Source organism: Mastigoproctus giganteus, chromosome 4, assembly GCF_048544385.1.
Source record: "Mastigoproctus giganteus isolate SK-2022 chromosome 4, ASM4854438v1, whole genome shotgun sequence".
NCBI classification, from domain to species: Eukaryota; Metazoa; Arthropoda; class Arachnida; order Uropygi; family Thelyphonidae; genus Mastigoproctus; species Mastigoproctus giganteus.
Genome location: NC_143578.1, coordinates 28,909,845 through 28,933,062, shown reverse-complemented (window position 1 = coordinate 28,933,062; position 23,218 = coordinate 28,909,845). Strand labels below are relative to the sequence as shown.

The 23,218-nt window shown below is 36.3% G+C and overlaps 1 protein-coding gene across 3 annotated transcripts in view; it reads left to right on the top strand.

Annotated features, from left to right (window-relative positions):
* LOC150086503 (multiple PDZ domain protein-like) overlaps positions 1–23,218 on the top strand; it is a 431,516-nt gene that overhangs the window by 156,613 nt on the left and 251,685 nt on the right. For all 3 annotated transcript variants that reach the window (XR_016546894.1, XM_090372609.1, XM_090372607.1), the window contains exons 10-11: positions 14,601–14,774; positions 21,888–22,313. Coding sequence is in view for 2 of the 3 variants with exons in the window: in XM_090372609.1 (XP_090228735.1) it covers positions 14,601–14,774; positions 21,888–22,313 (600 nt within the window). In the remaining variant the exon portion in view is untranslated. The remainder of the gene's footprint in view (positions 1–14,600; positions 14,775–21,887; positions 22,314–23,218) is intronic.

Sequence of the window (23,218 nt, the reverse complement as noted above, 5' to 3'; positions counted from 1 at the left end):
ATTCGATAAACTATTACTTTGATTACTGTCAATACACTATTCATATTAATGTAGTGGAGTGGTCAGAAGTGGGAGTGCAGTGGCACACACTAATTAAGTAGACTGCAGTTCAAGCCCCTGACCGCTAAATATGGTTGATCTGCTAACCAGTGCATAGCAGATTATGGTCCATTTGCCTCAATATGAATTGTTTGAGGAGGTTTCCATCCTGCAGTGGATTGAAAATGGTTGCTGCTTACCTCTTATTCATATTAATTAATGTAATAAGTTTGGAATTAGTTAATAATTATCTATTCAGTAGTGTTTTTTTTTTTTTTTTTTTTTATATACATTTCATTAAATATTTCTTAGTTCTATCAATTATGATAAATTACCTTAAATGTTCTTTCGGAAATCAGTATAATTGCACTCCAGATTTATTACATGAGAAGCACTTCTCTTCATAATGTCAGCATGAAAGGCACTTCTCGTTCATAATGTCAGCATGAAAGGCACTTCTCGTTCATAATGTCAGCATGAAAGGCACTTCTCGTTCATAATGTCAGCATGAAAGGCACTTCTCGTTCATAATGTCAGCATGAAAGGCACTTCTCGTTCATAATGTCAGCAGACAAATACAAAAAAATAAAGAAATAAATAATAATAAAAATAATAATAATGCACAAAAAGAATTATAATGATAGTAACCAAAATGCAATGAAAAATGAACTCGCTACGTTAATAATAATAATACAGAAATAATTAAAATAATAGTAATCAAAATGCAATGAAAAATGAAATCGCTACGCTAATAATAATACACAAATAATTATAATAATTGTAACCGCAATGCAATGAAAAATTAACTCGCTATGCTAATAATTATATTAATTATTATTAGCGTATAATAATAATTATATTAATAATACACAAATAATTAAAATAATAGTAATCAAAATGCAAAGGAAAATGAACTCGCTACGCTCAACAAATTAATCTTTTCAAACCAGTATCAATTTTATTAGCAATGGGCATGCGCATTAGCACTCTGTGGATTTTGATGGCCGCGTTAGTTTATAGGTCCGAAATTGGTGGTGCTGGGAGTAATTCAGCGAGTTGACACTGTATCTTATTACTCTGTGGTGGTGCCCACTGAGAATAAGTAACAATAGTCTTCTCTTTTAGTGAAGTGTTACTTATTCGAGGTAGTGTAGTGCAATACTTGGGAACTCGTTGTGAAGGAGGAGCACAATATGAGATACAGATAAAATGATGCCCTTTTACACTACAAATGTAGTTTTTTGCATTTTAAGAGTGATCTATGGTGTGTTTACACCTATATTATATAGATTATTTATACTCTTAAACCTGTGATGCCTTGTTGCATTGAGTTTAACTTTTACACTAATTTTAAGTATGGTGCCACCTAATTGGTATGTTATTCTAGGATTACTGCTGCCCCTATGCATTACCTTGCATATATCAATGCTAAACCTCAAGTGAGACTTTTCAGCATATCTGCAAAATTTTTCTGTCTTGCTACAGTAATATGCCCTGATTGTAGTGATCCTTGTCATTAACTACCATGGCAACCTTTGTATCATCTGCAAAACTTAGACATTAAGCTTGAATGCCTTCATCAGTATTGTTAATAAATAGTGAGGTTAATAAATTATAAACAGTAAGGGGCCCAGCACTAAACTCTGAGGATCTCCATTAATAACATTTATTTAAGAAGAGCAGTGCTGATTTATAACCACTCCTGTCTTTTGCCATTGAACTACAGGCATACCTCGAATAACGAATAGGATGCGTTTCACGAAATTACTTCGTTAAGCGAAACTTCGTTTTCAGAGGTAAAAATACTATGGCCAGAATAGGGATACGTTCCTACGTAAAGAAAATGAAAAGCTTTTTTTTTTCGAACAAAGGAAAGTTTTATTAAATAAACAGTCAACTTACATACAAAGTGAAATCACATTTTAAAATATGAATCTAAAGTTGATTACTTATGCTTTTTTCTCTTTCATTTAACAATTGCCTATACAGAGTTATTGCATTTAACACTGATCGCTTAACAATAACACTTCTTCCTAAATCAGGATCATTTTCACTAAAAAAATTTAAAACGTTTTCAATGTCATTTAAGCACCTTTTTAAATCTTTGGTTGTTAACACTTTTTCGGCAGGAACTTCTTTAACTTCGTCTTCATTATCTTTGTCTTCGTTGCTAACAAGGTTTTCTAAATCTTCCACTGAAAAACCATCATCTTCTGCATTCAATAAATTTCTAACATCCTCTTCATCGACATTTTCGAAACCTATTGATTGAGCCATCTGGATAACTTCATTTCTAATTTCTTGGATGTTATTTTCTTCTTCTAGTACAACTTCTGGCCATATTTTGCACTAAACTCCATTTAAGCATTTCTTAGTGACTTCTTTCCAAGAACTATCAATGTTTTCAATTGCGCTTTTAATGGTGTAGTTTTTCCAAAAAGTTTTAACTGTCATTTCCTCTTTATCCTCTAGTTCAGTTAAATTGCTTAATGTTCGACGCAGATAATAAGCTTTAAATGATGCTATTACTCCCTGATCCAATGGTTGAATCAGGGAAGTTGTGTTTGCTGGAAGAAACACAACTTTGACAGGAATGCATGTGTCCAACGTGTTAAGATCAGTAGGATGTCCCGGAGCAGTCTAACAACAAAAGAGCTTTTTCTTCAAAGTTGTTTTTTTTGACAATACCGTTTTACTTCAGGACAAAAACGGTTAACAAACCAATCAGTAAATAACTCCTTGGTAACCCATGCTTTTCTATTTGCTTTCCATATTACAGGTAAATTCATTTTTAAATTACCTTTTAACGCCCTCGGATTTTCTGAATGGTAAACTAATAACAATTTTAATTTATAATCGCCAGAGGCATTTGATCCAAAGAGTAACGTTAAACGGTCTTTGGCTGCTTTGAACCCAGCAGCTGATTTTTCTTCAATAGAAATGAAGCTTTTTGTTGGTAGCCGTTTCCAGAACAAACCGCTTTCCTCAACACTGAACACCAAATTTGGTGGAAAATTTTCACGTTCAATTATTTCCTTTAGTTTTTCTGGAAACTTATTTGCAGCTTCTCCTGTTAATTTTACACTATGAATCCTGGCCCATTTTTTTAAATTTCTCGAACCAACCACGAGAAGCCCAAAAGGTTTCCGTAATTTCTTCAGTTTGTTTAGATTTCAGGTGATTAAACTGGAATATTTTTTTAATGTTAATATTTTTTAATGGGCTTGAAATTGCGGACTTCGTTATATCGAAGCTTCGTTATCAGAGGTAACGTTAACTGAGGTATGCCTGTATCCTTTTATCCATAGCAGTAACTTGCCCCTAATGCCACACTGTTCCAGTTTGTACAGTGGTCTTTTGTGTGGAACAGTCTCAAAAGCTTTACTGAAACCTAATTATATGATGTCAAAATTATTATTTGTATCTAGTTCTTTGTTACTGCATGGTAATAGCTAATCAGATTGGTCAGCCAGGACTCCCCTCTCCCACTGCTTAACAAATCCATGCTGTAATTTCCATATAATTTTGTTCCTGTTAAGGTAATCCTGCAATACTTCTTTAACCACTGACTCCATTATTTTCCCTGGAACAGAAGTTAAGTGTACTGGTCTATAAATTGCTCATGCCAACCTTTTATCCCCCTTTATGAATAGGAGGAACATTTGCACACCTCCAATTTACAGGAATCCAAGGTTGCTCTCATAATTATGGGCAAGGGTTTGCTTACTTCTTTTAATATAACTGTATAGGTCCCATTGGCCCAAGGTGCCTTATTTGCTTTTAGCTTCAGCAGTTTCTTTCCAACTTTCTTCTCAGTTATAACAAAATCATGTAACTTCTGGTTATACTTCTCCCTAAAAATGTCTGTACTCATGAATATAAAGTAGGTGAAAAATATTTATTTAGTTTGTCAGCAACTTGAACAGGATCATCAGTAGTTATGCCATTCACATCTAGTAGCCAATGTTGTTCATTCTTTTCCTTTTAGTGTTAATATAAACAAAGAATTCTTTGCTTATGTGAATGCTAGAAGGAAAGGGAATGAACTACGGTGAAATTATAATAATTTTATATTTCAGTTATTATGTAAAATGATTTTATTTATCATTTATTTATATATTTCATAAAATATATATTATGGATGATTAATATCTTACAAACAGATTTCTAAGTGGAAAAAAGCCTGCATGCATAAATGTGAATTTTTGCGTCCTGAATAATTTTGTCAACTCTAAAATCAGAGTGCCTAATAGTTCCATGCTTATATTTTATGAAGCATTTTTTCCTCAATTTAGGCAGGATTTATAAAAATTTCTACATATTTCTGCATCTATATGTAACATATAAGCATAAATAACTGTACACATGCAAAATTTAAACTTCAGGCTCTTAACCATTGCCTGTGCTGGAAAGTAGAAGACTGTTAATTTTATGTTTATATGTGTAACTTTTTTTTCACTTCAGTAGAATTAATATATATACTGTATATATATATATTTAAATAATGTGTAAAAAAATAGCATTTTTAAATATTTATTTTTTTTTATAAAAAAAATAATAATTTAGGTACAGTGAAGTATGGAAATCAATTAAGAAAGATTATATATATTGTGCAAGCAGAATTAACAAATCCCAAAATTTTTGGAAATTGCCAAATTAATATTTGTTGTTGGATTGGAGGTGTTTGTCCTTCCACTACACAGTTCTGAATTTGGCTCCCTGTTTGGACCTTTGAAAAATGTTGACGCACTAAATAATTTCATAGATGAAACCTTTTAGCAGTAATATCATAATGTAGTGTGCTTCTATGCAGCAAAAATAGTAAACAATGAAAAAAGAATCTTTTCAGCTCGTCCCCGAACTAAGCCAAGTGCCTTAGGTATGGACATAGCACAGTTTTAGATTCTCCTCCTTGCACAAAGCAGTGATGGATCCACTGTGGAGTGGTAACTCATTTAGTACATTCCAAACCACAGAAAGTTAATATCTCTAAGCAAGACTTCTCACAATTATAAATGAGCTACATAACTGCTTTAGTGTCAAGGTGGACTAGTTTCTTTTATGCTATGAAAATTACTAGTTACCATAGCATTGGCATCCTTCCTAATCAATGAATACAATTATGCCAATGTTCTCAGAAGTTAGTCTTTCCACTTTCTTGACTTGAGTAGAGTGACTGTTGTATACAAAACTAATTTATTATAAAGTTTGTCAGATTTTTGATCCATATCGTCTGTTTCATCTCTGTAGCTTAAATTATTAGAAAAATGTGTGTTGACACTTATCATGCCAAATCTTCAGTGAAAGACCAATCCATTATAGTGTGAGCAAATGGTGTACTATAGTAGTGGTTGCCAACTAGTTTGCCCTGGCACATTAGTGCATTGTGATCCTTTTCAAATGTGCTATAAGATCAGGAAAAACTGCATTGAGTTCAAATATTTAGGTGTGTGTGTACTGTGAATATGCATCGTTTAACTTCAAGTGTGACTTCGGTAGCAAAAGATTGGGAACCACTATACTAGTATTTTACAGAACTATCTTTTATGTCATTATAGATCTATATATATAGCTTATAGAATCCTGGATCCTTCAATGGATTTGGAAACATACCTAATTTCCCACCACCCTATTCAAATCCTGGCTTCTTGATTAAATTTCTCAGGAAACCAGGAATTAAATGTTACGTTGGGAAATTGGGCATGTTTCCATACAAATTTAAGATACAGTATATTGGATAAATTTCAAAACCCCCGAGCAGAACCCCTTTTCCCATTCCCTAGTTGGGAAAGTCTTGTGAGCATGGTTGTTAAAAATCATTTATTATTATTACTATTAGCCTTAGTAGATGCATACGATGCAAGAAAGCAAGCTTATGCAGCATCAGCCAAAAAAAAAAAAAAACCCTCCCATTCAACCCCTTCATTCGTTCCAATTGCCTTTCCAGCTCAGCCTTAAATTTATTTAGGCCATCAACTTCCACAACAAAAGATGAAAGTCTTTTCCACCAATCAACCACCCGCTGGCTAAAGGCAAACTTCCGCACATCCATTCTACAACTGCCTTTCCTCAATTTGAATCTATGCCCACTCAGGTTCTTAATCTGAGCAAGAGGAAGAATCCCATTAGGATTCAGCTTGCTCAACCCATTCAAGGCCTTATACACCTCAATCAGATCACCTTGCAGGTGCCTACTCTCCAGGCACTGCAATTTGCAGAACTTAAGCCTTTCTTGGTAAGAGCACCCCTTGGTTCCCCTCACAAATCTTGTTGCCCTTCTTTGTGCTTGTTCTAGCAACTGGTACATCCTTCCTAAGATGAGGCCTCCAGAACTGTACACAGTACAGGTGTGGTCTGACTGTTGCCTTGTACAATGGGATAATCACCTCTCTGTCCCTGCTAGAAAAATTCCTATATATCATTGACAAGACTCCATGACCTTCCCTGGTAGCCCATCTGCACTGCTCAGCAAATTTCATATTTGACTGCACAGTTACCCCCAGTTCTTTTTCACTTTCCACTTCCCTGAGTGTAGTATCACAGAGTTTGTACGTTTCTCTTGGGTTTTTGCTACCCATATGCAGTACTTCACATTTGTCAATGTTAAACTTCAGTTGCCACTTCTCAGTCCATTTGCCCAACTTATCTAGATCCAGTTGGAGTAGCATACTGTTTTTACTGTCATTAACAACCCTGCCAACCTTTGTGTCATCTGCAAACTTGGACATTAATCCTGATATACCTTCATCAATATCATTGATGAATACACAAAATAACAATGGGCCCAGCACCGAACCCTGGGGAACTCCATTAATAACATTTGTCCACGAAGAACGGTGTCTGTTGATTACATCTCTCTGTCGTCTCCCACTCAACCATCTCTTTATCTATTGTAGCAACTTACCCTTAATGCCATACCTCTCCAATTTGTACAGCAGTCTTCCATGTGCTACAGTATCAAAAGCTTTCCTGAAATCCAAGTATATGATATCTATTTTTGACATTGTTCCTTTGTGACCACATCATAGTATCCAATCAAATTGGTCAGACAAGACAACATTTAACAAACCCATGCTGTGTCTTAACTATTACTGTAGTCTCGTCTAGATGATCCCTTAATGCTTCTTTAACCAGTGACTCCATTATTTTCCCCGGAACATAAGTGAAATTAACAGGTCTATAGTTACTTGTGTCACCTTTTGAACCCCCTTTGTGAATTGGTGATACATTTGCACACCTTCAGTCCATGGGGTCCTCCCCTGAGTCCAAGGAACCTCTCATAATTATAGCTAATGGTTTGCTTACTTCCTTTGCTGCCTCCTTTAATATAACTGGATAGATCCTGTGCACCCCAGGTGCCTTCCTTATGCTTAACTTCAACAATTTCTCCCCTCCACTTTGCTCTCAGTTATTACAAAATCACTTAGCTCCCTGTTAGAGTTTGATAAACTTCTGGCATTCCCCTCATTGAATAACTCCTCATGTGAATGTAGATGCAAAATACTCATTCAATTTATCAGCTACCTGAGCACGATCATCAATAGTCAACCCATCTATGTTAAGTGGTCCAATCTGATTCATCCCTTTCCTTCTAGAGTTTACATAAGTAAATAAGTCTTGGCTGTTTTTCTTTGCATCCTTTGCCAAATGTTTCTCGTAATCTGTGTTTGCCTGCCTAACCTCCTTTGTGACTTGATTACAGATAAGCTATATAAGCTTGTCTGCCATAGGCTTCTGTGTCACCTGATAATTTATATGCATACCATTTTTCTTCTCTGCCACAAGCCTCATTAATTCATCTGACATCCATTTAGGCCCGAACCTTGAACAGTATTTCTTAGTTGGAATGAAAAGCCCAGTAGCCTACAAGATTAAGTCCCTGTAGGCTTCCCATTTAGAATTTAACGTTGGTAACATCATCATTTGATCCCACTGTACAAAAATTTATTACACAAATTAATACACAAATATTATTTGTGTTATCTGGCAAGTAATTGATTCAGCGATGATAGTGAAGTTAAACAATGCACTGAAGCCTTGTTAAATGGTCCTGAAATTTTGCAACATATACTGCACTTTTGATGTGGCAGGACAAGTTTGTTTCTTTGTGGGCATTATGGTGGAAGGGCAACATGGCCATAATGCACCAGGCAGGACAAGTGCTGAATGTAATAAGTAGCTGGTTTTAAAAGTAGTGTGCTAATATGCTTCATTTACATTCAGTTTCTTTGAACTGCAGGAAAAACTGCATTGAGAAAAAAAAAATGTTTTATCATTTCTGTAACTGGTGTATTGCATTAAGAATGAGGACAAATGGTCCTTGTACTATTGCTTCTTAATGTATTACACTACTGAAAAGAATGAAGAAATATTCTTTAATATCATACCATATAAGCAGAGAGAGAGAATAAATCCGTTTTTTTATTGCAGAGTATTAGCTTTAGCATTAGTAGAAGCAATGATGCAAGAAAGTAAGCTTATATCGCATCAGCCACAAAAAAAAAAAAAGCCCTGCCGTTGCACCCTTCCATTCACTCCAAAAGTTTGTCTAGTTCACCTTGAATTTATTTAAGCTGTCAACTTCCACAATGACAGATGGGAAGTGTGTTGCAGCAATCAACCACCCGCTGGCTAAAGGCACATCTATTCTACAACTGTCTTTCATCAATTTGAATTTATGCCCCCTCAGATGTGGAATCTGAGCAAGAGGAACAATCCCATCAGCATTAAGCTTGCTCAAACCATTCAAGTCCTTATACACCTCAATCAGATCACTTTGCAGGTGCCTAGTCTCCAGACACTGCAATTTGCAGAACTTAAGCCTATCTTGTTAACAGCAACCCTTTGTTCCCCCTCACTAATCTCGTTGCCCTTCTCTGTACTTGTTCTAGTGGCTCAACATCTTTCCTAAAACGAGTCCTCCAGTCCTGTATGCAGTATTCAAGGTTTAGCCTGATTTACAAGGGGATAATCACCTCCTTATCCCTGCTAGCAAAATTCCTATACAGGTAACCCTCGTATATCACAGTAGTTAGGTTCCTATAAAATCTTGTGTAGTGCAAAACCGTGTTATATGGGACTAAGAACCAGTACAAAAAGGGTTACATTCCAAGAGCTAACAAAAAATTCATTTAGTTAACAAAACTAACAAAACACCATTCTAGATTTCTTATATCTTCTGCTCTCTTTAAAAAATAATTAATCTAGGTTTTTTTTTGCTTTTGCTTGATAGATCTTTGTAAATTTCATTGTATGGAACTAAGCATTTTTGTAGCTCTCTTTTGAACTTTGGGCTTGTTTCAGTCGAAGAATCTGAATTCAAAAAATAAGATTCTAATTGCTTGGCTAACTTTTTATGCCTTTCTGTATACTTTTTAGTATAAAATTTGGAAGTTCAGCAGAATTTTCAACTGCACTGTCATCCTCCGAACCAGCCTCTTTTTTCTACCAGTAATTCTTGAACATCTTTAGTAATCATATCTTTTTTTTTTTTTTTTTTTGGGAGCATCGGCGACTAAGGCCATGTTGCTCTGTATATATTATCTATGAATTACATGTGTTCTGAGGTTGATTTTCTATTTTGCGGGATGAAAACCAGGGTTTTCAGGAGGAAAAAACCATGCCACCCTTGCCTGAGACTAACTCACCCACATTGTGAATAAGACCCATAAAAATTTCTGCTCTCATTGATGGGATTTGAACTTAGGTCTTTTTAATCTGGTGTGGGGAGGACGGCGATTCTACTAACTGTGCTACCCACAAAGGATTCAGTAGTCATATTATCAAGATCTTCCCCTCCTAGCGACTTAGCAAGTTCTACTATTGCACCGATTCTGTTTTCCACCCATTCAACCATATTTGTATGGCTGAACTGACAGAATGAGCTGAATGAACTGACTCTGGCCGTACATTTTTCCAACACAAGCATTTAATGTTGATGGGTTTACTCCTTTGAGTGATAAAGCTATGATTCTGATACAGTCCACAATTGAAAAATGTTTCCATGCCTCCATCACTTCAATTTCCCATCAATTCAATTCGGAATCAATTTTTTACAAAATCCATTGTAACGATTTTCTGATGCAATGAGTTTCAAAGGTATACATAATGCTCTGATCTAATTAAAGAAGTTATAATAGGTTGTAGGAAGATTACTTAAACTTTTGGATGGCCTAACATCCAAACCAATAGTAATAAAACTTCGAAATACAGATTTTTCCACAAGTTCAATAGCACAGAACCTAACACATGAATTTCCCAACAAAGTAAAATACGAGGATTTCGCAACAACTTTTTTTTTTTTTTTTTGCATAACAATTAGCGAGCCAAAAGCAGGGATTCCAAAAAAGAATGGGAATGCTGAAAAATTACATCCAACATAATAGCAGAGTTCCCCCTGCACAAAAGAGCTCAAAGATACCGTGTTATGCAAGGTTTGCCACAGTTCTTCAATTGTGTTAGAGCGAAACCATGTCATATAAGTACTGTATTGTGCGAGGATTTCCGCACTTTTCAATCGTGCTAGAGCGAAACCATGCTGTAGAAGTACCGTGTTATACGGGGGTTGCCTGTATATCATTGGCAATACCCCATGAGCTTCTCTTGCAGCCCATCTGCACTGTTGAGAAAACTTCATATCTGACTGCACAATTACCCCCAGGTCTTTTTCATTCTCCACTACCCTGAATGTAGTACCGCACAGTTGGTATTTTACTCTGGGTTTACTGCTATCCATATGCAGTACTTTCCATTTGTCAATGTTAAACTTCAGCCTGTCTGTTTAACTGTTCTGTATCCTGTTGTAGCAGCTTACCATCATATCTGTCATTATCAACCCTACCAACCTTAGTATTGTCTGCAAACTTTGATATTAAGCCTGATATACCTTCACCAACATCATTGATAAATATAAAAAAACAACAGAGAGCCAAAACGGACCTCTGGGGAACTCCACTAATAACATTAGTCCATGAAGAGCAGTTTCCATTGATTACCACTCTCTGTCTTCTCCCACTCAACCATCCTTTTATCCATTGTAGCAACTTGCCCATAATGCCATACTGCTCCAATTTGTACAGTAATATTCCATGTGCAACAGTATCAACAGTATTTTAGTTTCCTAAAATCCAAATATATGATATCAAAATTATTTTTTGCTTCCAATTCCTTTTTGACCACCATAGTATCCAATCAAATTGGTTAGACAAGACTTCCCCTTAACGAATCCATGCTGTCTGAACTATAACTGCAGTCTTTTCTAAATGATCCTGCAGTGCTTCTTTAACCAGTGACTCCATTATCTTCCCTGGAACGAAAGTTAAACTAATAGGGCTGTAATTACTCATGTCACCGTTTGATCCATATTTGTGAATTGGGGAAACATTTGCACATCTTCAGTCCGTGGGGACCTCCCCTGAGTCAAAGGATGCCCTCATAATCATGGCTAAGGACCTGCTCATGTCCTTTGCTGCCTTCTTTAATATAACTGGATAGATTCCATCCATCCCAGGTGCCTTCCTTATGTTTAGCTTCAGCAATTTCTCCTCCACTTTGCTCTCAGTTATTACCAAATCATTTCACTCCCTGTTAGTTCGATAAGCTTTTGGCCTCCACTTTCCTACAGAATTCCTCATGTGTGAATGTAGATGCAAAGTACTCATACTTTGTCAGGTACCTGAGCAGAATCCTCAACAATTGAAGTGTCGATATCAAGTGGACCATTCTGATTCTTCCCCTTCCTTCTAGAGCTTACATAAGTAAAGAGATCTTTTCTGCTTTTCTTTGCATCCTTTGCCCAAGATTTTTTGTAATCTGCTTTTGCTTGTCTAACCTCCTTTGTTACTTGATTACAGATTATATCTACCATAGGCATGTGTCTCATATTCGTCCCATGCATTTTTCTTCCCAATCACAAGTCTCATTAGTTCATTTGGCATCCATTTAAGCCTAAACCCTGAACAGTATTTCTTAGTTGGTATGAAAAGCCTACAGCTTCAGCTTCCAATTCCTTGTATGCTTCCCATTTAGAATTTGCTGTTGGTAACACAATCAGTTGTTCCCATTTTATAGAATTTAAAAAATCTCTGAGACCATTGTAGTCACCTTTTATGAAAGCAAAAACCTTTCCCTTTACCACTGATGGTAGTTAAATCTTTAAGTCCCACATCAATACACTGTAATCACTGCCACTTAGTGGTTCCTTTAATTGTAAATTCTTAATGCATGAATAATCACTGCTGATAATCAGATCAAGAGTTTTAGTTCCTCTGGTTGCCTCTTGAACATGCTGCTACTGTAGAAAATAATCATCCAATAAATCCACAAAAGTGTGGGTTGGTCACTTGCTAATGTGCGAGTGACCAATTCACAAGTTCCAGTCAATATCTTGGAAGTTAAGATCTCCCATTATAAGACATTCTGATTTACTGGACCATTCTATTTCTTTGTACAGTTGTTCATTGTACTCATCAGAATCATTAGGCATATAAAAAACTCCTACCTTCATTTTTGCTTTCCCAGTACTTATGTCACATCAAACTGACTCAAAATTGCACTGTCCATTTATGTCAACTGGATGCACTTCCTTAGATTTTGTGTTTTTTTAACTAACTGGATGCACTTCCTTAGATTTTGTGTTTTTTTAACTAACAGCATAACTCCTCCTCCCTTTCTATCCTGTCTATCATTTTGTATGCATTGTACTCCCCAAATTCCAATTCTGCATTCCTTATCTCTCTCTCTCTCTCTCTCTGACACCATGTCTCTGATATACCAATAACATCAGCCTTTGATATTCTCACCAACATCTCAAATTTATTTACTATACTCCTAGCATTGGTGTACATGCAAGTATACATGCACCTGTTCTTACTCTTAGTACCCTAACATGACCCATGTATTTACTTGTTCCATGATGACTCCCAGCAGTCCAAAGATCCCCACTACCTGGCTTTCCAGGTTGCTGCTTATAATGTGAATATGCATAATTCCACAAAATGTAGTTTAATTTCCCACAAATTGCTGAAGAACCTTTTCATTCAAAGACAGGGTAAGAACACTGTCATTGGATTTGGGTTCCAATATATATATATATATATATAAAGCATCCATAAAATTACTGAGTTTAGGTTGTAAAGATGTAAAATTATAGTAAAATTAGTATATATTAGTATATATTAGTAAAATTAGTATATATATATATATATATATATATATATATATATATATATATATATATATATATATATATATATATATATTGAATAACTACAGTGTAGAATAGTACAATAAGATGGAGAAAAGCCAGTCAAATAAATTGAACTTAATAGGTGTTGGGTGAGGGGGTGGACAAAATGAAACATCACAGCAGATGCTATTTTTTTATGTTTGGGGAAATTCAAAGGTCAGCTGGATAGTTACCTATGGGAGGAGGGAAACACATAGGTTATCTATTTTTTTTTTTTTTTTTTTTTTGTTTTGTCTGGTGCAGCATAAGCCATAGGCTTCCTTGCACCTTGTGGCCATTGCTAATACTGATACTATCAAAATTAACCCACCAAATGAAAAATAGTAAATAAAATGAAATAAAACAAAATAAAGACAGCCATCTGGCTCCATGTCCTCAGAGGTTAGGACATTATTTCTTGCGCTCTACTTAAGGTTTCTGATTTCAGTTGTCTGTCATTCTTGTGTGGAATTTATTCTGATTTAGTTGTGTTTTGCCACAATCAAAGTAATTTGGTTGTACTGTAGTACTTGTTTTTCAAATACTATAGTTTTTCTTGTCCAACTGATGCAAAGCATCAGTTGGACAAGAGGAACATTAGTCTTCATCTGTAAAGACTAATTTACATAATTATTGAAATGTGGTATTTCTGGCAGTCACTCTGACTCTATGATCTTTTGAGGATATGGAGTCAGGTGGCTGTCTTTATTTTGTTTTATTTAATTATATTTACTATTTTTCATTTGGTTGGTCACTTGTTATTGCATCTGTTATGATATTTCACATATTTTTGACAAGGCTATCATTTACTGTCTGTTACTCAGTGGATTACTACTTTATTAATAATCCCTGCTATTCTACGCTTAGTCTGCAAAGCGTGGAGCAGCAGCAGTGGTGGCTTTATAAATTGTTTTATCTTAATATTAATATAATCTGTTTGCCTTTTTATTTTTATTATTCTGTAATGCAATTCATTTTTATTATTTTGATCTCCCCCACTCCCAAATTGGTCCAGCTTTTTTATTTGATTTGATTTAGCTTTTCTCTGTCTGAATGTGCTATTCTATCTTTTAGTTATATTATGACAATATTCAGAATGGGCTACTATTAGTGTTTGTTGATATCAGATTCTAGTTTTCTTTCATTCTTAATTTAAACCTTTTTTGTGATTTCAAAAGTGTGTATGTTGGTGCATATGTATCTTTTTTAAATTATTTATTTTTTATACTCATTGTTTGCTTAATATCACATGCAGTTTTCATATTTCTAATTAAAAGGATGCAGATTTGATACATTTGTTACTGGCTTAATTTGGCATAATTCGTTTTTTTTTTAGGTAGCTCATTTTACCAAAGATTCAGATACTAAAGGATTAGGTATCAGTCTGGAAGGAACTGTGGATGTGAAGAATGGCAAAGAATTGCACCCACATCATTATGTGAAGCATATTCACCCTGGAACTCCATTAGCCTTGGAATCCAAACTATGCGTTGGTGATGAGCTTTTAGAGGTGTAGTGCCAGTGTTTTCCATTTCTGTTCTAAACCAATCCATTATGGTGTGAGCAAATGGTGTACTATAGCAGTGGTTCCCAACTAGTTTGCCCTGGCACTTTGGTGCATTGTGATCCTTTTCAAATGCGATACAAGATCAGGAAAAACTGCATTGAGTTCAAATATTTAGGTGTACTGTGAATATGCATCTTTTAACTTCAAGTGTGATTTCGGTAACAAAAGATTGGGAACCACTACTAGTATTTTACAATACTCTTTTATGTCATTATAGATCTATATAGCTTGTAGAATCCTGGATCCTTCAGTGGACTTGGAAACATACCTAATTTCCCACCACCCTATTCAAATCCTGGCTTCTTCATTGTTGGTATAACCATGTATTCATAATTATATTTATGTAATTACTGTATATATAGTAAATGTTATATGCATACTTTGTAGTTTTACCTGGCTATTTCATTATAATTGATACTTCTTTCAGGTATTCTGCCCAATCCCTATATATATAACTTAAATTTGTAAATAACTTAAACTTAAATAACTTCATAACTTAAATTTATTTCATTATAATTAATATTCATTCTTTATATTTAATATTATCTTTATGCTAGGAGAGTATAGTTGTCTTCACAGTAGCCCTAGTTGTGAGATTTATCTTCATTATCCTTATTATACTTTATTAAATTTTAGCCAGCTAGATATGAGGAAGTATCCAAGTAGAAGAAAAACACAACACCGATGGAATAAGAGAGTGTAAAAAGGGAATGCAGAAAAGGGGAAACTCAGGAGCACAGGTTTTGAGAACAAGTGGAGAAATACGATCAGGACCTGGGGTTTTCTTGGCATCATGATTGTTAAAAATTCTTCTGAGATCCTTTTTTGATGAAAGACCACAGGAGGCACTGAATGGAGTTTAGGAATGGAAGGAGGTGTTTAATAAGGTCATCAATACAAGAATTAGGAGAAATGTAGGATGCTATGAAGGCTGTTTAATAAAGAATGATTAAATGTATTTTTTTTGTTTCAAAACATACCATTATTAATCATCCATATTTTGATGGTCCTTTTCAAAGTAGTTCCCATTTGATGAAATACAGTGTGAGGTCTTGCATTGTCATGATGCAACATCCATCTGCCTGCATGCAGTTCTAGTCATTTGCAAAGAATATAACCTTGCAAAGTGTGCTGTACAATTCTGTCGTCAAAAGTGAAGAGGCATAAACTTAACTGACCACCAAGTTCACATTGTGCACATGAGTTAACTGCGCAGTTGTGATATGCTGCAGTTTGGTTTAGTCTTCATTCTGCAGCTCAGCTAGAATTAGCAAGAAGTACAGTTTTTCATGAAAAACTATGATCATTCTTTATTGAACAGTCCTCACAGAAGATCAGATGTATCTTTAACTGAGGTGGCAATATAAATTATCAGGTTTTAACAGAGGTGGAAGTAAAGATGGCCAAAAGTTCACTCATAGCTTTGGTAAGAGACTAAAATGCTTGACTACTGTTTGGAAGCAAGTATTCTACTCTTAGTCTGTTCAAAATATAATTTGGACTGATTAATAACTGCTTATTGTTGCAAGCTTTGGTGTAGGAAGAAACTAAAGCTGGATATTTGGATGTAAGCCAGTTGCAATATGCAACATTTTTATCTTGAAGAGCGTTAGCACATTTATTGCAAAACCAAGGTTTAGATAAAAGGCAAGGTTTTAAGGTGGAGTGTAAAATAAAGGATTTCATCCCTACAAGAATAATTTCACTGACACAATCAGAACAAACAGTAACATCAGAAGATTTAAAACAGTAATCCAACCAACAAAAAAAAACAGAAATCTCACCGATTATCCCATTTTGCATTCTTGTAGTAGTAGTAATAAAGGCATACGATGCAAGGAAGCAAGAGTATGAGCTTATGTATCATCAGTCAAAAAAAAAAAAAAACAATTTCACACAACCATTCCCTCTAAAAATTTGTCAGTTTCTCCTTTCCTCCTTGAATTTATTTAAGCTATCAACTTCCACAACAACAGATGGAAGTTTGTTCCAGCAATTAATCACCTGCTGGCTAAAGGAAAATTTCCGCACATCTATTTTACAACTGTCTTTCCTCAATTTGAATTTATGCCCCCTCAGGTTCATAATCTGAGCAAGCAGAAGAATCCCATCAGAATTCAGCATGCTCAACCCATTCAAGGCCTTATACACCTCAAACAGATCACCTCACAGTTGCCTAGTCTCCAGCTGCTGTAATTTGCAGAAGTTAAGCCTTTCTTGGTATGAGGGCCCCTTTATTCCCCTCATCAATCTTGTTGCCCTTCTCTGTACATGCTCAAGCCATTCTACATTCTTCCTAAAATGACCTCCAGTCCTGTAGACATAATTACCTCCTTTTCCCTGCTACCGATATTCCTGTACGTCATTGACAATACCCCATGACCTGCTCTGGCAGCCTATCTGCATTGCTCAGAAAACTTCATATCTGACTGCACAATCACTCCCAGGTCTTTTTCATTTTCTACTGCCTTAAGTGTAGTACCACACAATCAGTACGTTCCTCTGCGGTTACTTCTACCCATATGCAGTACTTTGCATTTGTCAATGTTAAACTTCAGTTGCCACTTCTCAGCCATCTACCCAAATTTTCGCCGACCGGGCTAGCCGAGTGGGTAAAGTACCTGCCCGGCAACCCAAGGTCGCGGGTTCGATTCCCGCCTCGGGCTTGGATCAAAGTACTGCAAAAACCTTGGGAGGTGCAATATGGCCACAGAAGCCGATGCGCCAACAACTACCAAAATCAAATCAAACCCAAATTTTCTAGATCCTGTTCTGGTAGCACACTGCCGGCGCCTCCGTAGCCATATGGGCAGGAGCAGCAGTGCGTAGCACATGCTTGATTAGACCGGGGTTCGAGCCCGTGCCCACCAAATATGGAGGATGTGGAAAGGTCAGGGAATGACCACCACATATCCCCAAAGCAATATGGCCTTAGTTGCTAATGCTCCTAAAAACCAAACAACAAACAGCACACTGCCATTACTGTCATTAACAACCCTGCCAACCTTTGTATCATCTGCAGACTTTGACACTAAGCTTGATATACCTTCATAAATATCATTGCTAAATATACAAAACAACAGTGGGACCAACACCAAAATCTGTGGGACTCCACTAATAATATTAGTCCACGAAGAGCAGCGCCCATTGATTACCACTCTGTCTTCTCCCACTCAACCGCCCTTTATCCATTGTAGCAAATTACCCTTAATACCATACTGCTTGAATTTGTACAGTAATCTTCCATGCGCAACAGTATCAAACTTTTGTAATGCCAAACAGCATGAGGCTGAGCATGGCCACAAGAGAAAGGCTCCATTGGAGAAAAGATAATCACCAAGTTGTGATCTGAGGTGCCTAGAGGACTACTGTCTTTTACCATGTACTTGGAAGGGTTGCTCATGAGAAAAAGATCGAGTGTTGGCTGTGTGATTGTGATTGTCTGGTATTCTGTTAGTAAATGAACAATATGTGCAAGGTCATTAGTAAACTCCAGCATCTCGACCAGCTGGGTCCATGTGACTAGAAAACTGAAGCCATCTAGAGTTGTTAACATTAAAATTGCCAAGGAAAATTACCTCACTGTTAGGAAAGCTGCACTGGAGAAAGTTGAATTTCAAAGAAAAGAAGTTAGAGTTCCAAGTGATTAGTGGAATTAGGAAATCAATAGAGGTAGTGGATGAATTTGACAGAATGGAGGGGGGAGGGAGAGAGAGAGAGAGAGAGAGAATGAGAGAAGATCGAAATGAGATTCCAAATTACTGAGTTTCTGGCAGGAAATGTCAGAGTGAGCATATACACAAGTATCACCTTTGAAGCAAAAGGAATTGTATAGCGAATAATTATGACAACTGAGATGAGCAGTGGTTGAATCAACCGATAATTGGAATTCAGTCTGAAAATATAAGTGGAGTTTAACAGAGTGTAAGTGGAAATGGAACTCATTGAAATTTGAACCCAAGATCACATATGAAATGAATGAGGAAATGTTTGGAAGGTTTAGATCTTTTTGCAGATAAGGTTCTATTAGTTTCACTGTTCATGATGTATTCAGTAAATAAAAAAAGGTTGGGGAGGACATGTATGCATTAATGAAATTTTTGCATATGGCATACACACAGCAAGAATATACCCAGTTCCTTGATATAACATGGGCTTGACAATGCTCCCCTACATACACACTACTTGGATTCCCTCCAATCACTATCTCACAGAAGAGAAAGCAAGATTATACACTAACTAACTGATCCATATGTCTCCTAGAGTGTTACCAATAGGTTTGGTCTGGTTGACTATCTAGTGGCCAACCTGTGAACAACTTTTTAGAATTGTACTCTCAAATTGCAAGGAGATTGGATCTTGCTATAAACGACTGTCATAACCTCCAAAGACATCAATCATACTGCATGATGGAAGAGATGGGGTGGGAGTTGCCTGAGCTTTGCTCTGGAGACTAAAACTGGGTATTGCACCAATTAATGAGAATCATCTCCCACCTAGTAATGCAAGTAACAGGGTGCCTCCGTAGCCAGGTGGGAAGGAGCAGCAGTATGTAGCACGCTTCTTGATTAGACCGGGGTTCAAGCCCGTCACCACCAAATACGGAGGATGCGGAAAGGTCAGAGAATGACCACTGCATATCCTGGAGCAATATGGCCTTAGTTGCTAATGATCCAAAAAAAAAAAAACCGAGTAACGGTTTTTCAATTTTCTATTCAATTATGTTAAGGGATGCAGCAATGGAAGTAAGTAAACCCTTAGCCATAATTATGAGAGCATGATAGGATTCTGGGGAGTTCTTTGTGACCTGGAAATGTGTGAGCATATCCCAAATTCACAAAGGGGGGGAGGATCAGAGGGTGACACGAGTAGTTACAGACCTGTTAGTTTAACTTCTGTTCCGGGGAAAATAATGGAGTTACTAGTTAAAGAAGTAATGCGGGATCATCTAGACAAGACTGCAGTTATAGTTCAGGCATACTATGGGTTTGTTAAGGGGAAATCTTGTCTGACCAATTTAATTGCCTACTACAATGTGGTTACAAAGGAACTGGATGCAAAAAAAAACAATTTTGATATCATATACTTGGATTTCAGGAGAGATTTTGATACTGTTGCACATAAAAAAACTGCTGTATAAATTGAAGCAGTGTGGCATTGTTATTTGGTTTTTAGGAGCATTAGCAACTAAGGCCATATTGCTCCGGGGATATGCGGTGGTCATTCCCTGACCTTTCTGCATCCTCCGTATTTGGTAGTCACAGGCTCGAACCCCGGTCTAATCAAGAAGCACGTGCTATGCAGTGCTGCTCCTGCCCACCTGGCTATGGAGGCGAGTGTGGCGTTAAGGGCAAGTTGCTGCCATGGACAGAGGGATGCTTGATTGGGAGGAAACAGAGAGTGGTAAATGGAACTGCTCTTCATGGACTGGCGTTATTAGTGGAATTCCCTAGGCTTGTGTTGAGCTCGTTGTGTTTTTATATTTATCAATGATAAATATAGAACAATAAAGGTATACCAGGCTTAATGTCCACGTTTTCAGATGATACAAAGGTTGGCAAGGTTGGTAATGACAATATGCTACTGCAACAGGATCTAGAAAAGGTAGGCAGATGGGATGATAAGTGGGAAATGAAGTTTGACATTGACAGATGTGGCCAAACAACAGACTTGTACAAGTCTGTTGTTTGGCCACATCTTGAGTATTGGATACAGGTAAGAAGGCTGCACTGTAGGAAAGATAAAGATCTGCTGGAATGGGTGCAGAGAAGGGCAACCAGATTAGTGAAGGAAACAAAAGGGTGCTCTTACCTAGAAAGGCTTCAGTTCTGCAAATTGCAACTTCTGAAGACTAGGTATCTGCAGGTTGAGCTGATTGAGGTGTGTAAGGCCTTGAATGGATTGAATAAGCAGAATGTGAATGGCATTCTTCCTTTTGCTGAAATTTAAGTTGAAGGATGGTTGCAGAATAGATGTGTGGAAGTTTGCCTTTGGTCAGCCGGTGGAAGATTGTTGGAACAGGCTTTTGTTGTGGTTGTGGGTGGTTTGAATAAATTCAAGGAAGAACTAGATAAATTCTTGGCAGGTATATATGGAAGTGTATAGTGTGTTTTTTTTTTTTTTTTGGTTGATGCCATATAAGCTTGCTTTCTTGCATCATTTGCCACTACTACTACTAATGCCTCTAAATATGTTTTCCCTCTTGGGGAAAAAAAATTCACATGTTATTTATAAACTAATATGAGAGGAGTTAAAGATGATTCACAATTAAAAAGTTTTGAGTGTTATGATACAGTGGGATATGAAATTTACCATTAAATGTTAATAGGCAGCAAGGAGGGTTCATAGCCGAGTGGTCAGGAGCGAGAGTACAGTAGCACGCGCTCTTTGAGTAGACCGGGGTTCAAGCCCCTGACTGCTAAATACGGTCGATCTGCCAATCCGCACTGGACCAGCGTGGCAGATTATAGTCCATTTTCCCTCAACATGAATTGTTGAGGAGGCTTCCATCCTGCAGTTGGTTGATAATGGCTGCAGTTTTATGGTGTCCTGTCTATGATTTATAGGACTTTTGCAAGTAGAGAGAAGGATGTCCCATTGCCATCTTTTTTTTATAAGCTGGTGGGATTATATTTATAATATTGTTTTAAGTTCTGGAGGCCATCTTTGAGCTTTGGAAAGAATTCAAGAAGAACAACCAGATTGGTGTAGTGCTAATTGACATTCATATGAAGAATGGCTGAAAAGCCTGCCAATTCAAAGGTGTGTGTGTGTGTGTGTGTGTGTGTGTGTGTGTGTGTGTGTGTGTGTGTGTGTGTGTGTGTGTGTGTGTGTGTTGGGAGTACTGATTGAATTATTTAAGATTCTGAAGAACATCGGGAAAATGACTTTAACTGCACATGCTAATATATTTTAAATAAAAATTGTTTGTCTGTTGATCATAAAAATTAAAATAGGTGCTATTACTAATACCATTATTTAACAGAGTTGTATTGTCACTATATATTTGAGTTGTGATCCTTATTGGTGATAATGTGTTTTTAATATTTTTATCAGGTAAATGAAAGAGAACTTACAGGGCTGAGTTATTTTGAAATAACAGAAATATTATCAGAACTTACTGGACATATATGTTTGGTGTGTGCTCATTCTCCTAGATTCCATGAAAATAATTCTGTACAGTGCTATTCATCTGCTCATCAATTAAATATGGATGACACTGGGCTAGGTTTTAGAATATGCAACTGTAGAACTTCAGTTGAAAGCTTGATACCAGTGTCTGAACGACCTCATAAAGCAAAATCCGATAGTTACCTTACCATAGAAGTGCCTATGTCTTCCAAAATTGGAAGGCTAACAGTGTTAAGGAAATGTAGATCATTAGAACCATTGTGTAGTTTGGCCACTTGGAGTAGTCGGCCACATATCATTGAATTGCTAAAAGGCACAAAAGGACTAGGTTTCAGCTTAATGGAATATCAGGTATTGTGGATTTTTGTTTTTTTTCCAGATTAACAAATTAATCATTTCTGGATGTTGTTTATACTAAACCTAATAGGATAATAACTAAGTGGAATTTTTTAAACTTTTTATTTTAATTTCAGATGGATTCATAAATTGTTTTAGTTATTTTATTAAAATAATTAAATAAATAAACATCAGTTTATTAGGTTATTTGCATATGACATGTGTGAAATACAATCTACCTAGTATGGCTTAAAATCAAGAAGGGATTTACAAGAACATACATCATTTCACTTCCAAAGATAAAACAAATTCACAGAAAATGATCACACAAAAATATTCACACTATTAGAAAAAATAATAATAATAAATAAATACTAAAAAAATACATAGAAGGATAACATATAGGGTAATTGTTTTCCAAACATTTACAATGAGGTATTTAAACCAACTTCTAATATGTAAGGTGCATGTAGTTTAATTTTAAGGATACTTTTTATCGTTTATGAATGGCAGAAATAATTCCATTAACAACATCCATTCTTTTCATTTTTCAGCTGACAGATCAGTGGTGTGCATTTTAATAAGTTTCAGGGTAGGGTAGAGAAAAAAGCAGTTCAAAGACGAAATCCTATTAGCATGCAAGATCAAGGGAGGCTTAAGGTGGGTATCCCTAGGGAGGAATATGCCAGCTAACTTTGTCCTAGATGGAAGCAGATTGCCAGATGTTAAGAGAACATTTTTGTAAATGAGTCAGTGCTTTTAGCTGGATCAAGACAATAAGGGATATGCAGTTAAGATTCCCACATATTTGTGACCAGGAGATAATATATTTGAAACCACATTTAAGGGCCATGCTTTTTTGAATGGTGTACTTAATGGTCAGTAATCCTTTAGGGTAGGAGGGTGAAACATCTGGCCAA